This window comes from Sorex fumeus, unplaced genomic scaffold (assembly GCF_029834395.1).
Source record: "Sorex fumeus unplaced genomic scaffold, SorFum_2.1 ptg000047l, whole genome shotgun sequence".
Taxonomy (NCBI): Eukaryota; Metazoa; Chordata; class Mammalia; order Eulipotyphla; family Soricidae; genus Sorex; species Sorex fumeus.
In genome coordinates, this window is record NW_026606104.1 from 49151488 (window position 1) to 49164560 (window position 13073).

Sequence of the window (13073 nt, forward strand, 5' to 3'; positions counted from 1 at the left end):
TCTGATTACACAGCTATTGAGGGAAGGATTTGTGAGCCATTTGGTGCCATTTGGTTAAGGGTCATCTGGAGAATGGGAAAGACACCTTTACTTTCTGCCGGGAAGGCAAATAGGTAGGATGGCATGTGTGAGGGATGCTCCTTTGCTACATTATGGGAGGAAGCAAATGAAGGGGTCCACAGATGGAGAAACTGATTCCAGAGGAGGTGATTTGCGTGCCTTAGTTCCCCTGAAGTCAACCCCTAAAGTTTGCAGCTGCAGAAGCCAAACACATTCCCTTTGTGAATACTCTCTTTTTGTTTTTGCACTTTTTGCAGTGACTGAGCTCTGGGCTTCATACATGCAAGGCAAATGCTCTACCACGGGGCCATATCCCCAGTCTAGACACAGTCTTTTTAGCATGAGACAGCTGGAGGTAGGTTTCTTTTTCTTGAATCAAAAGATTCTTCCCTATTACATTTCTCTTTGTAGTCCCTATGGGAACTTCTTTATACTTCTTAGAAAAATATATGATATTGTAAAGCATTTAATTATATTCTGCCTCTCCATTCTGACTGTGAGCTCTGGAGTCCTGCATGGTGTGTGACTCTTACATAAACATTTGAGGACCAAATAATGAACCCTTTAGGAAGGGCTGTGTCTTTGTCTTCCTAGCACCTTGGAAAGTCTAGTCCATAGGTTCTTGATTAAAAATTGCCCAAAATAAACAGGGGGAAAGTCGCAAAGAACAGGAATGATCGAAGCCAGTGGTTTGATAAAGTACATACATGTGAATGAATAAATAACTGAATGGTTTATTCTTAACAAATCCCTATTGGTCTGCTGTTCGCATTCTAATTATATTTGAATCTAATGGTTCCTGAATGAAATATCTAGTTAAGTCACTGAGATCAAATGAGTCCGGTTGGTTCAACTTCCATGAGTAAAATGCTTAATAACTGAAATAAGGTCTTTCAAGAGGAGGTAGATTGTTGTGTGAAAAATATTCAAATGGAGGGTGCCGCCAGCAGGTCAATCTGTACCTGTGAGGCAAGTGCATCAGCAGCCTTATGGTGCCTTCAGACTTCCAGATACCCCAAAATTGCTGCTATGCCTTTGGCCAGACCCCCAAAACTTGGGGCAAATTTTACCAAAAAAGTAAATGGCCAAAAGTTAGGTATGTGGGAGACACACTCACAAACCACCTCCGGCTCAGTTATATAATTGGAGGCATGGCCTCTCTGGTTCCTGATCGAACTGCTTAATGGCCATGATCCCAGAGAATCAGAAACAATTCTTGAAGCACAACGGTTTTGGGCAGAAATGCGTCTGGTCCCTGCAGTAGGCTACCATTGCTGGGCCACCCCAGGTGGGAATAGGTTTTATGCCTTGGCCTGTTCCCCTTGGCGGCCCGGTGGCCATCATTCTCCAGAGGCCACTGGACAGTCAGGTTTGGGCCCGCAGTGACGAGACACATGGGGCCTCACAGGATGAAGGTGGGGCCAGCCCTTTCCTCCCCATCCCAATGAGATCCCAAGTCCCCGCCGCTGCCCATGAATGGCCTCTCTCGCTCCTGATCAAGCAACTTAATACCCATGATCCCAAAGACTCAGAAACATATCTTGAAACCCAGCGGCTTTTGGCAGAAATGCGTCCAGACCGCACAGTAGGTTACTGTTGTCGGGCCACCCCAGGGGGAAAGGGTACTGTCCCTCTGCCTGCTCCCCCTTGGCGGCTCGGTGGCCACCATCTGCCAGAGGCCATTTAACAGTCAGGTTTGGGCCCGAAATGACAAGACACGCGGGGTCTCATGGAACGGGGGTGGAGCTAGCACTTTCTTCCCCACCCCAACGAGACCCTGAGTTGCCACCCACGAATGGCCTCTCTGATCAAGCAGCTTAATGGCCATGATCCCAGAAACTCAAGAACAAATCTCAGAACCCAGCAGGTTTTGGCAAGAAATTCCTCCAGATTTAATTGTTAAAATTTTGGAATTTCAAAATCTTGTGGCCACTACTGCAGCCACACAATATCATACATCATTCATAATCAGCAATAGAAAACAAATTGTCTACTGTTGCCTTTCCGGCAGATCTGAGTGTTGGGGTAAAATCCCAAATAATGATAGTGGGTGTGGTGTTGAAATGTTGAATGTAATCAAAGTATAGAGAGAGTAATTTGGAAATCATCTGCCACAGGTAGGGGGAGGATGTGGGATGAGGGTATACTGGGGATTTCGGTGGTGGATAATGGGCACTGGTGAAGGTACAGGTGTTTCATTGTCATATGACCAAGACTTAAACCTGAAAGCTTTGTAACTGCTCTCATGGTGATTCAATAAATAAAATTTTAATAAGGTAAAGGTAAAAGGTAAAGGCCCTCCTGTTGATCGTCGATTTGCTCGAGCGGGCCCAGTAACGTCTCCATTGGAGACTTTGTTGTTACTGTGTCTGGCATATCGAATACTCTCGGTAGCTTGCCGGGCTCTCCGAGAGGGGCGGAGGAATCGAACTCGGGTCGGCCATGTTGGCCGCTTGTAAGGCGAACGCCCTACCCGCTAAGGTGGAGTTCATGCACAATTCAATCAGCCTAATCAGTGGCTGAATAAATAGCAGTACTCCTACATAAAAAAAAAAAGAAAGAAAAATATTCAAATGGCATGCCTGTCAAGTAGTTGTGTGTGTGCATGCGCACACGTGCACACATGTGTACATGTTTGTGTATATGTATCCCCACCTATAAAACTGAAAGTAAACAAGTAAATAAAAGGGAACGGGAGGAGTAAACCCCTCAGAGCTCCTGTGAGATAGAGAGATGAACGGAGGAAATCTAACGCTAAAACGTCCTCATTGGTTGCTGGATCCAGAGCTTAGGTTTGTCCTGGTCTCTTTCTCAAAGCAGACTGACTGTGTAGGTTCCTTCTCATGCCCCAGGCAGGGCACAGGAAGCCCAGCAGAAAGAACTCGTCCACTTCGGGGCCCAGAGGCAGCCCACTGGTGGGCCTGTAGGGAGAACCTTTTCTCGAGCAACCTGAAATCTCTTCTCCACCCTATGTCTCAGGGACCAGGAGGCCCACACTAGCCAGCAAGCCCAGGTCCAGGAGCAGTTCTAGAGTGATGGATGATGATCCCCTTTATGCCCTTTCCCCCTCATCAAAATCACCCACACAGCCGCTGCCTCAGGCCCCTCTGCCCCACGGTGCAACCCAGGAAGTTGAGCAGGTGCTGTCTTGCTTTCCCAACAACACTGTTCCATGGAAGCCCTTCGGTCACATACTAAAAAGGTGGGAGGCTTGGGGATGTGGGGGCCTAGAGAACAGGCAAACAAACCCCCAATATTCAGAGTAAAACACATAATGAGTGAAGGAGGTGAGGGAGACAGATCCAGGAGCTTAAAAGAGGCTGACCATGGAGGGAACAATGAACAACCCTTGGGAGGGGGGCACTCCTGTCAACAACACAGAAATCCCTTGGGCAGAGGTTGTTCCTGACCCCAGAGTCTAAGGTGGTTTCAATCTGGTGCAGGTGAGACCCTGAATCTGCCAGGTCTTGTCTCCCTGCCTAGGAATAATGTGTCTGAGGGAAAGAAAAGAAGTAGAAAAAGAGGAGAGTCCCGAGAGGAAGGTGGGCAGAGCTGCAGGGGGCCTAGAGCGGTCTCCCTGCCTCCTGTCACACAGAGCCTCCCTCCTGTCACAGATCACCCCTCATACCACAGACTTTCCCTCACGCCACACAGACCTTCCCTCATGACACAGACCCTCCCTTCATGCCACACAGATCCTACCCTCACATCTCAGAATACCCCCTCCTGTCACAGAAACCCTTCTCTCATGTCTCAGAGACTTTCCCCTCATGTCATAGACCATCCCCTTATGTCTAAGAGAACCCCTCGTCTTCCTCTCCATGATTTACACAGTGGCCTGACAGCATGTCTGCCCCCTGCTTTCATCTGCTTCTTCTACTCTGCTGTTTCTAACCCCCACAAAAGCTCTTGGTTCTTAGTTTTGCACATCTCTCTTGTGTAGAGCTGGCCAAGTTGAGTTATTTGTCTTATTGCTCTGTGTTTTTTTAAACAAAGTAGCTAACTGGCTAATTCCAGCTAGGTCCAGGTGGAGAAGAGCGGCACCAACACAATTCACTTTCAGCACTCCCTACCCCCATTACAGTTCTGTTCTCCAGGACAATGTCCAGCATGACCTGGGGCAACTTCTCAACTTTAGCATGCGGGTTCCAGCAAGTCCCCAGGAAGCTGATCAGCTGAAAGCCTGGGCTTGTGCTTCTGCCCAGGACAACAGGACTGGAGTCTGGGAAGATGACCTGGTGGAGATGACAGAGGGGACTGACCAGACTCTGGGTGCTGCGGAAGCTTCATCTGGCCCTTTTCCCCTCCAAGAGTGCAGCCCAGACTGGCCAGCCCTCAGGACAGTGATGCCTGCCCAGGGCCCAGAGTGACGCCCACCCTGTCCTGCCCTGCCCTGCCCTGCCCTACCCCTCGTGTTGAGAGCTGAGCCCCTTCAATGTGCTCTGTGGCTCTCTGACGAGCTGCTCTCCTCAGACTGCACAACTTTTGAGAGGTGAGTGTGAGCCCCTCTCTGACTCCTACTCTTGTTTCCCTAGGTAGTGCCCAGATGGGGATCAGTGCCCACTCTGCAGGCGCCAGCAAGAACCCATCCTTACAGTGCCAGCAGGACAGGCAGGCATGAGAGAAGGTTTCTGTTCTCTCCTTCCTGTGGTTCAGAGAAAGAACCTGAAGAAGCTCATGGAGAGTTCAGGGAATAGCACAGTGAATGGAGGGGAGACATTCTAGGTCTAGAAGCTTCTTGGGACCCTTTAACACACTTCCTTTCCCACAGTGGAGAGGCTGGCTCTGTAAGTGGGTCCTGGCAACAATCCCTGCATATTCTAGTAACACCATCCTGATATCATCCAGAGACCCACAACACCAGCTCTTAGGATTTTCAGCATCCCTAAAGCCCAGTGCCCCAAGATGGTCAGAGACGACTGACTGGGTCAGAGCAGAACACAGAAAGAGCTACACCTCCAACCCCACTGAACACATCAGCAAGAGCTTATCTGTCTCCTCAGAGAACTGGGCATGCAGTGGGATGTGCCAGGTGTGGCTTTGGGGATGTCTGTCTGGTGTAGGGCTTGTAGGGATGTGTGTTGGGGTGATCTGGCTCTCTGTGTGAGTGCATGTGTGACTCTCTGAATATATACGTATATACATGACATGTGTATGAATGTATGTATATGTGAGCACATGTGTGCATGAGTGTTCATGTGAGTACATATAACTCTATCTACATACATGTGTATAAATGTGTGTATGTGTATGTGCATGTGTGTGTGTGTATGTAGTGGGGAGTAATACCACATCTATCTGGATTATAGCCCTTGGCCAAATCAAACCCTTTTTTTGCTCATATTCAATTGCACATACAAAGCAATTAACATTACAGATAGTAAGTCTAAAGTACTTGGAAATCTCTCAACATGCCAGAGTTACAGGGTTCAGTGCTCACCATAGTAACAGACTGTGTTGTTCAAAGCATGTATTGTTGGATTCCCAGAAAAGCTGGTTCTGGAACAGCCAACCAAACAGGAGAGGTTGTACTGAGAGGTGAACCATTTCCTGGGATATGAGTGTCACAGGGGTCCACCACTGAAGTTTGAAACTTCAGCTGCATTTTTTGCTTTGAGTTATCCTTTTTCTTATGAATTAACATTCTGAGGAGTTGGCAAGGTTTTCTCTAATATCTGTACTTGGCAAAATAAAAAAAAATCAACCTGACATTTCTCCAAATTAGCCATTTTTCCAGCCCATGAAATATAAACATCTGGAACCCCCAGTTAAAGCTCGCTGTGGTTGCCCCATTTGGAGACTGGGAAAGGAGTAAAAGCTGCAGAAGGGACCTGCCAGGACACCTTCGCCTAAATCTGTCCTCCAAACCTTTGCTTTTCACTAAGTGAAGCTGTAGACTCTTCTCTGGAAAGTACTTCCAAAGGGTTAAGGGCTGCCTCGCTATTCAAATCTCCGCTAACGGGGTGTCTGCTGTGCTCAGGTCCTGGTACAGAACATCCTGAAATCTCCCTGGATGCGGAGAGAAGCAGTAAGCTTCAAAACTGGAGCATCATGCCTTCACACCAGTCCAGGGATCCACGGGGAAAGGGGCAGGCAGGGAGGATAGGTTCTCTACACAGATGCCCTGAGACTCCAAGTGAGTACATCCATAATTTCCAGGCCAGTATAAATCAGACCGACAAATGCATCCTGCCTGGCAGTGGTGACACCATCCCTGTAAATAATTATAATTTAATCTTATAGCAAAGAGTTCTGAATGAGTCCCCTAACGATTTCCTCTGCTTAATTCCTTCCCCACTGAGTGACTTAATAGGAAAAGGAATACTCTTTCAGATTTGTTTCACTTCAGAAGTTTGGACACTGTAGGCTCACACCTGGGGGGCAGAAGCTGTGGGAGACCATTTGGCCCACGGATAAACAAGTGGGTGGAAGAGGCCTTGGGCTGGAAGGAGGGAACTGGCAGGGAGACCCATCTTAGTACCTGTTTATAGGGACAACCTAATGAGGGTCGCTGAGCAAACCATGCCAGGTCTGCAAGAAACGCTGCCCGGCCGCCACAGCTCTGCTCTGAGGAGCCATGCGGCTTTAAGCAAGGATCTAACCTCTCCGCCTCATTTTCCTCATGTGTGAAGCTATCCCATAGGGTTTTTATCAGATGAAATTATGGCTGCAAGAGCTAAGAGCCAGCCAGCTATGCATTGATAACAAATGTTCAATGAAGGATGCTATTATCACACCTATTATATTTCAGAGGCATTTATAATGATAGAGGGGGAAAATGCATGATAAAAGTGCTAAGTTAAATCTAGAGAGAGTGCGGGGATTAAGGGGCTTGCCTTGTAGGCAACTGATCCTGGTTGGATCCCCAGTCCCTTATGTGGTTCTGAGAATATCTGGGAGAAATCTCAGAGCACGAGAACCCGAACACTGTCAGGGCTGGCCTCCAAACCCTAAATAAATATATAAATAAATAAAATTCTAAGTTAAAAATACCTAAACTCTGTGTGTGTATTTGTGTGTGTGTGTGTGTGTGTGCACGTGCGCGTGCAGCCATCTAGCTTGCCCTAGGCAAATAAAAAAGGCCATTAGCATTTTGCATCTTCCATAAAAAGTATCTATAATTTGCTCACAATGAGAAAAATGGGCATTGTACCAAAGGTGGCAGGGGATGGAAGGTCTGTAAACTGACCAGGTCAGATACAAGGATGAATTGGCCATGACGGCTCTCACCCCACTGATTACCAGGCTTGAGTCTGGTAATCTGCCTGGGTAGGTCACTGTTCCCTTCCTTCCTCACCACGGCCCAACCTGTGTCACTCCAGAACCGACCCTTCCCCCCCCCCCCCCCCCCCAGCCAGACAAACCCCCGGGGAGATGAGTTTCTGTGCTCCTGATGTAGATAGGGAAAGGCCCTTTGCAATGAAACAAAGTTTCATGAAAGAAGAATTCTAGGAATGACCCACCTTGTGGATATAGAAAACAAAGGCCTGATAAGACCATCCGCAGACCCTCAGGATATAGACCTCCCCATGAAATTCCTCTTTTTGGACCTCCCTGGTAACCTCCTTAGCAACGGACTTTTACCTGGGAAGAGGCCCTACGTGGGGACAGGCTGGAGAAACCCTATAAAGGCCACCTTGAACAAAGGAAGGGCGTGCATATGCTGCCTGAGCCCATGTGCTGCTTGCGCCCATGTGGCCGAGCACATGCTGAGCACATGTGTTGCCCGCACCTCCCCTCTTGAGATGTGTACTTTCATGCTTTCGTGTCTAATGCTAGGATGTGTGTAGGTTCTCTCTCTCTGCCCTTGGAGAAGCCTGTGTTCTCTCTTGAATATGGTACTCTCTCTCTCTCTCTTTCTCTCTCTCTCTTCCCCTCCCTCTCCCTCTCTCTCTCTCCCTCTGCACCTAAAAATCCTCCAAATAAAATCTATTTGTTTCACTGCTGGTCTACTCCTGAAATTCCTTTCTGCGAGGTGAGACAAGAACCCAGTAACCCTGGGTCCCGGGTGGCAGAGGTGGGTGGGGAGAAAGTGATCGTCTTTCTCCTCCCCGCTTCACATAAGTCATCCGTGGGGCCCACTGACATCACTCCTCAGCGGGGACCTTCAGCCTGCTCAGCCTGGGCAGGACTTGAAAGACTTGTGCACAGATTTAGTCCGACTGCCCGCCTCACACAGCCAGGGGCTCCCTGAGAGGGCCGATGGGACCTCACCTCCACACAGCAGGTGGTGGCTTCACTCTCCTGAGCTTCTCCTCAGCCATCCTGTGCCATGTCCAAAGGGCAAGTTGAAGAAACCAAGACTCTGTTTCCACTGCAACCAGAAAATTGAGTTCTCCAGTTTACCCTGGCCCCGATTCCTAAGAGTCTGTATTTGAAGGGGTTTGTTCCCATGTTCTCCTGTACGATAACATTGATTTGTCCTTCCTGCTTAGCCTCAGGTAGTTTAGGTTTATTGGGTTACTCCCATCACAGTGATCTCATTCCTCTGTGTTTATTTGTAACTTCTTTCTGTGTGCTCTGTTGACTTGTAAATATTGTTTTTCTCTTCTTCTTAAGTCCTTTGCATAGTTTATTCAGAGCAATATCCATTTTGTATGGACACAAGAAGACAGTATGTGCTATACTTTTGTAACATGACTCTCAGTGTTATTTTCCTCCAGGGCATCTGTTCTCTCGACCTAAGCCTCAGCTGCCCTTCCTTCCTAGCACCCCCAAAAGCAGGGCCCTGACCAGGGACTAGATGGAACCAGGGCAAGCAGTGAGTTACGTGCTACTCTGGCATAGAGATGGGCCTGGCCAAAGTGCCATAATGCTTACCTATAAGTTAAGAGTTTGGTCATGGACAAATGCTGTCATGATCCAAAAAGTAATAATTAGATTCGGACCCTGCTAGGGTTAGGAAAGACTAATCTGGCTTGAGCGCTGCAGTCTGAGTCTGTGGCAAAATGTTCCCAGGAGAGCTGCCCTACAAGCCTCAATGTATCTCTTACTGTGTCCATACAAAAATAATTAGTTTTAAGATGTTGATAGAGTTATTGGACTGAGGAAAGGGAAAAAAAAACACCTTAGGAGGTATTTTGCCCTTGGGCAGTCAGGAAGGGCTTTGGAATACCCCTAGGTGATGTTTCCGCCCTTGAGCCAGCCTTCAGGAAGGGCTTTCTTATTTGGCTACCTGATTGGGTGCAGTGTCAGCCCAGAGTGCTGGGGAGTTGGAGAGAAGAAGTGAGACAGGAGCTGGAAGGAGAGATAAGAGAGCACACAGGGCAGCATGATAGAGTGCAGAGACTAGCAAGGGGAACAGAGAGAGAAGAATGTAGAAGAATACAGGAGCAGACACGTGGAGAGAGAGAGCCTAGGCAGTGAGATGGAGCACGGAGAGATGAGCAGGAGGGACAGGAAGAGACGGGAATGAGGGGCAGTGTGAGACTAGAATGGGAAGCTTAGAGAGACCAGAGACTAGGGCAGGCACTTGGGGAGAATGGAATAAACGGCATCCGATCAATCAACCGGCTTGGCCCTCGTTTCCTCCTCCGTCTGCGCCATGATCCCATGATCCAGGCCGCCCCAACTGGGCGAGCAGCCCGGGGGCCCCCAAATCCTGGTGGCTAGGGGAAGAGCCTTCGGGGCCTCCCCCTGGCCGCACCCGGAGATATACATTCCCCCTCTCACCCAAGAGTTGGCTGCTCTCAAGCAGTTGTCTGAATATGGGCTTCTCAGAGGGACATGCCTCATGTGGCTGGTATTTCTTAGTGCAGATGAAACCTGACAGGAAAGAGCTAGAGGAGGAGCCTGTTTCCTGATGACTTCTTCCTCTCAGAAGTCCCAGCCCCTGAAAACTGACTCTTCGTCTTCCCTAGGCCCCTTCCCTGCCTGACTCTCGCCACTCGCTCTTCTAGTTCACTCAGGTCAGCTGCCCTTGCCCTGCTGTCTCCTGGAGGCTGCAGAGTCACTGTCCTCATCTGGCAGGGTCAATGCTGCCCTCAGGCCGGTTGGCTTCTGGGGAGCTGACAACAGCCCCCTTGATGCTGTCATCCTGATGACACAGCCAGAAAGACAAATGGAGAGAGTGTTCTAAATGCCACCCTATTGCTTGCTAAGCTTGTCCCCAGACAGGAGACTAGACACTTCAGTTCATGACTCCAGTGTCTCAGCTCACAAACTTCTTGTGGGTTTCAATGCAGAGAACCACCACTAGTCCTGAAAGAGAGTCTGAGAGAAAGTCTTGTCGTGCCCCTCCTCCCGGCGTGCCACATGTGGCTCCCCTCCACAGAGAAGCTGGCTTCGCTAGCCACATCAGGAGCAAGGACCACACTTCCCATCAGCACCAGGGCTGAGAGTCTTTCCTGCCCCCAGGTGGGAGAATGAGCCCCACGGATGCTTCAGGGCCCTCTGTCGGCTGCTGTACACAGACAGGCACCTTTCACAATGAGAAAACAATTTCCAGTCATTTCACTGAAACTATCCATGTCCAGAGACCAGAACACCCTTATTCCCAAGGCAAGTGAGTTAACCAGGGTCCATTCCAAACTCCAAGAACCTGCTTCAGATAACTGCAATCCCTGTCAAAATCAACTCCACTCTGAAAATGCCATGCGAGCTCAAAAACCCTCTGACATGGACGTAGAAGTAGACAAGAGGTCTTTGGCTTCAAGTCCAGGTGTGAGTGGTCCTCCCACTCCATGCCCATTAGTCACAACATGGGAAGAGCAGAGGTGTTGCTTACCAGAGAGAGGAGCCTTCGGTGCCCGTGACTTCCAGAAAGTCATAACCATCCTCTAGCTGGAAGTCAATGAAGACCAGGGCGATGGTGTCCCCCAGCTCAGCCAGGATGGTCCACGTGCAGTCAGCATTGTTCTGGTACTCCGAGGGGAAGTGGGGACTGGCGATGATGCCACTCTGGCCCCGCAGAGTCCCACCACAGGCATCGTCAGCTGTGGGCACAGACACAAGAGGCTCCCGTCAGTGGGTCCACGGCATAGTCCCTGGTTCTTACCCGAGCTTCACCCTGGACAGGCCCTGAGTGGGCAGAGAGGGAGCTGGAACTTGAGAGAGAGATGGGATGGGACAGGCTCCTACACGGAAGTGGTTTATTGAGACTAACAACCCCAGACGTTTCCACAGCACTCACCATGTGCCATGGCTGTTTGGAGAGTATCAGGTGTTTTGTTTTGTTTCTTAATGGATCACTCTGAGATGCAGTTACAGACTTAACACACTTTCGTGCTTACATTTCAGTCATACAATGATCGAGTATCCATCTCTCCACCAGTGCCCATTCTCCGCCCCCAATGTTCCCACCACCACCCCCATACTCCCTCCCCACCTCTGTGGCAGGTGGATTCCCTTTTACTCTCTCCCTCCTTCAGGGTGTTGTGCTCTGCAATGCAGGTGTTAAGTGGCCATGTTCGGTCTATAGTCTACTTTCAGCACACATCTCCCATCCCAAGTGGGTCCTCCAAGCATCCTTTACTTGGTGTTCCCTTCTCTATCTGTGCTGCCTTTCCCCCCAGCATGTGATGCCGGCTTCCAAGCCATGGAGCAATCCTCCTGGTCCTTATCTCTGCTATCCTTGAGGAGAACATCAGGTTGGACCCACTCATGGACCCAAGTTGGAGATCAAGGTGCAGGGAGGGTAAGCAACCTTTTTGCTTACCCATAACCCTTGAGCAAGAGTTGAACTCTGCCCACTCTTGACTGTGCCCACTATTCCTGGGAGACTGGGGAGGAGAACGATTAGCAATTCCCTGCCCACACTCTAGTAAATTGGATGCTTCCTTCCCCTGGGTTTCAGGAGACCTCAGCCAAGACAAGGACTCGGGACAGCTCCTCAGGGTAAAACTCCAAGGACTTTCCAGAACTCTCACAGCCTGGCACGATCTCCACCATCTTGCTACCTGCCCAGTCCCAGGTAGATCTAGTTTCTAGTGTGGTGCCTGTTCAGACTCCTCCCATGAACCCTGACCAATCCTTCTGCCTAGGATCTGGTAAGAGTCACTTCTGGTGTTTGAGATCCTAGGTCAGTGCCATCTCTCGGACATCAGTGATGCCAATGCTTCCCTACCCACCCCACCCCCATAATAACACTCTGAGTCCCCAGTCTCATGTTTCCCTTCAGACACGGGGCCTTGCACTGGGCCCCATTGACCGCTCCAGTTCTCCCTGCAAGTCTCTGGGGCAGGGACCATATCTTACTCTCCCCACAGGGTTAACTGCTCCAGCCTCACTGATCCAGCCTAGTCCCAGCTGAGACTCGATGATGATATTCAGGGAAAATGATCTGAGGTGAGGCTGGAAAGATAGTACAGGGGTAATACACTTTCCTTGCATGTGGCTGCCCTGAGTTCAGTCCCTGGCACTGCATATGGTCCCTTGAGATGCATCAGAAGTGATATCTGAGTGCAGAGCCAGGAGTAATCCCTGAACAAAGCCAGATGTAACCCCCAAATTTAAAAAACAAGACAAACAAACAAAAACCATCAAGAAACATAGGAATGAGCCCTAATATAGATGCATGAAGAGCACAGCCTTTGCATGGGCTTTTCTGTGACCGTAGAGCTCGGTTTGAAGCCACTTACCAGGAGGGGAAGTACTCCAGCTTCCCAAGCTGGCTTTCCTGCAGACTGCATGGCAGTAAGTGATTATGATACACGGCAGCATGTGCTGTGTGGGAGATAGGGGCTAAATTATAAGGAAGGGGAAAGGCAGGTGCAGAACTCAAATATGTGTATCAGTAGGAGCAGAGGGACAATAATAAAAGCTAGAACTTGTTGAACACTTATAATACACCAGGCATCATCCTAACTACTCCACATATTCTATCTAATCCTTACGATGAGCCTGTAAAGTATTGTCCTCATTTACTGACAAGGAAACTAAGGCACTGAGGGATTCTGTCACTTGTAGAAGGTAATACATTTTATAACGAAGAAAGGAGTTGTTCTGTGTTGAACAGTCAATTCCTGTAACTCTGCTCCTAGCCAGTATACCCTTCTGTCACCCTAAAATAAAAG

At 49.2% G+C, this 13073-nt stretch overlaps 1 protein-coding gene across 1 annotated transcript in view; it reads right to left on the bottom strand.

Annotated features, from left to right (window-relative positions):
- Window positions 1–13073, bottom strand: part of CSMD2 (CUB and Sushi multiple domains 2) — a 628049-nt gene that overhangs the window by 389807 nt on the left and 225169 nt on the right. The window contains exon 5 of the mRNA XM_056122939.1: window positions 10787–10994. Within this exon, the coding sequence (XP_055978914.1) occupies window positions 10787–10994 (208 nt within the window). The remainder of the gene's footprint in view (window positions 1–10786; window positions 10995–13073) is intronic.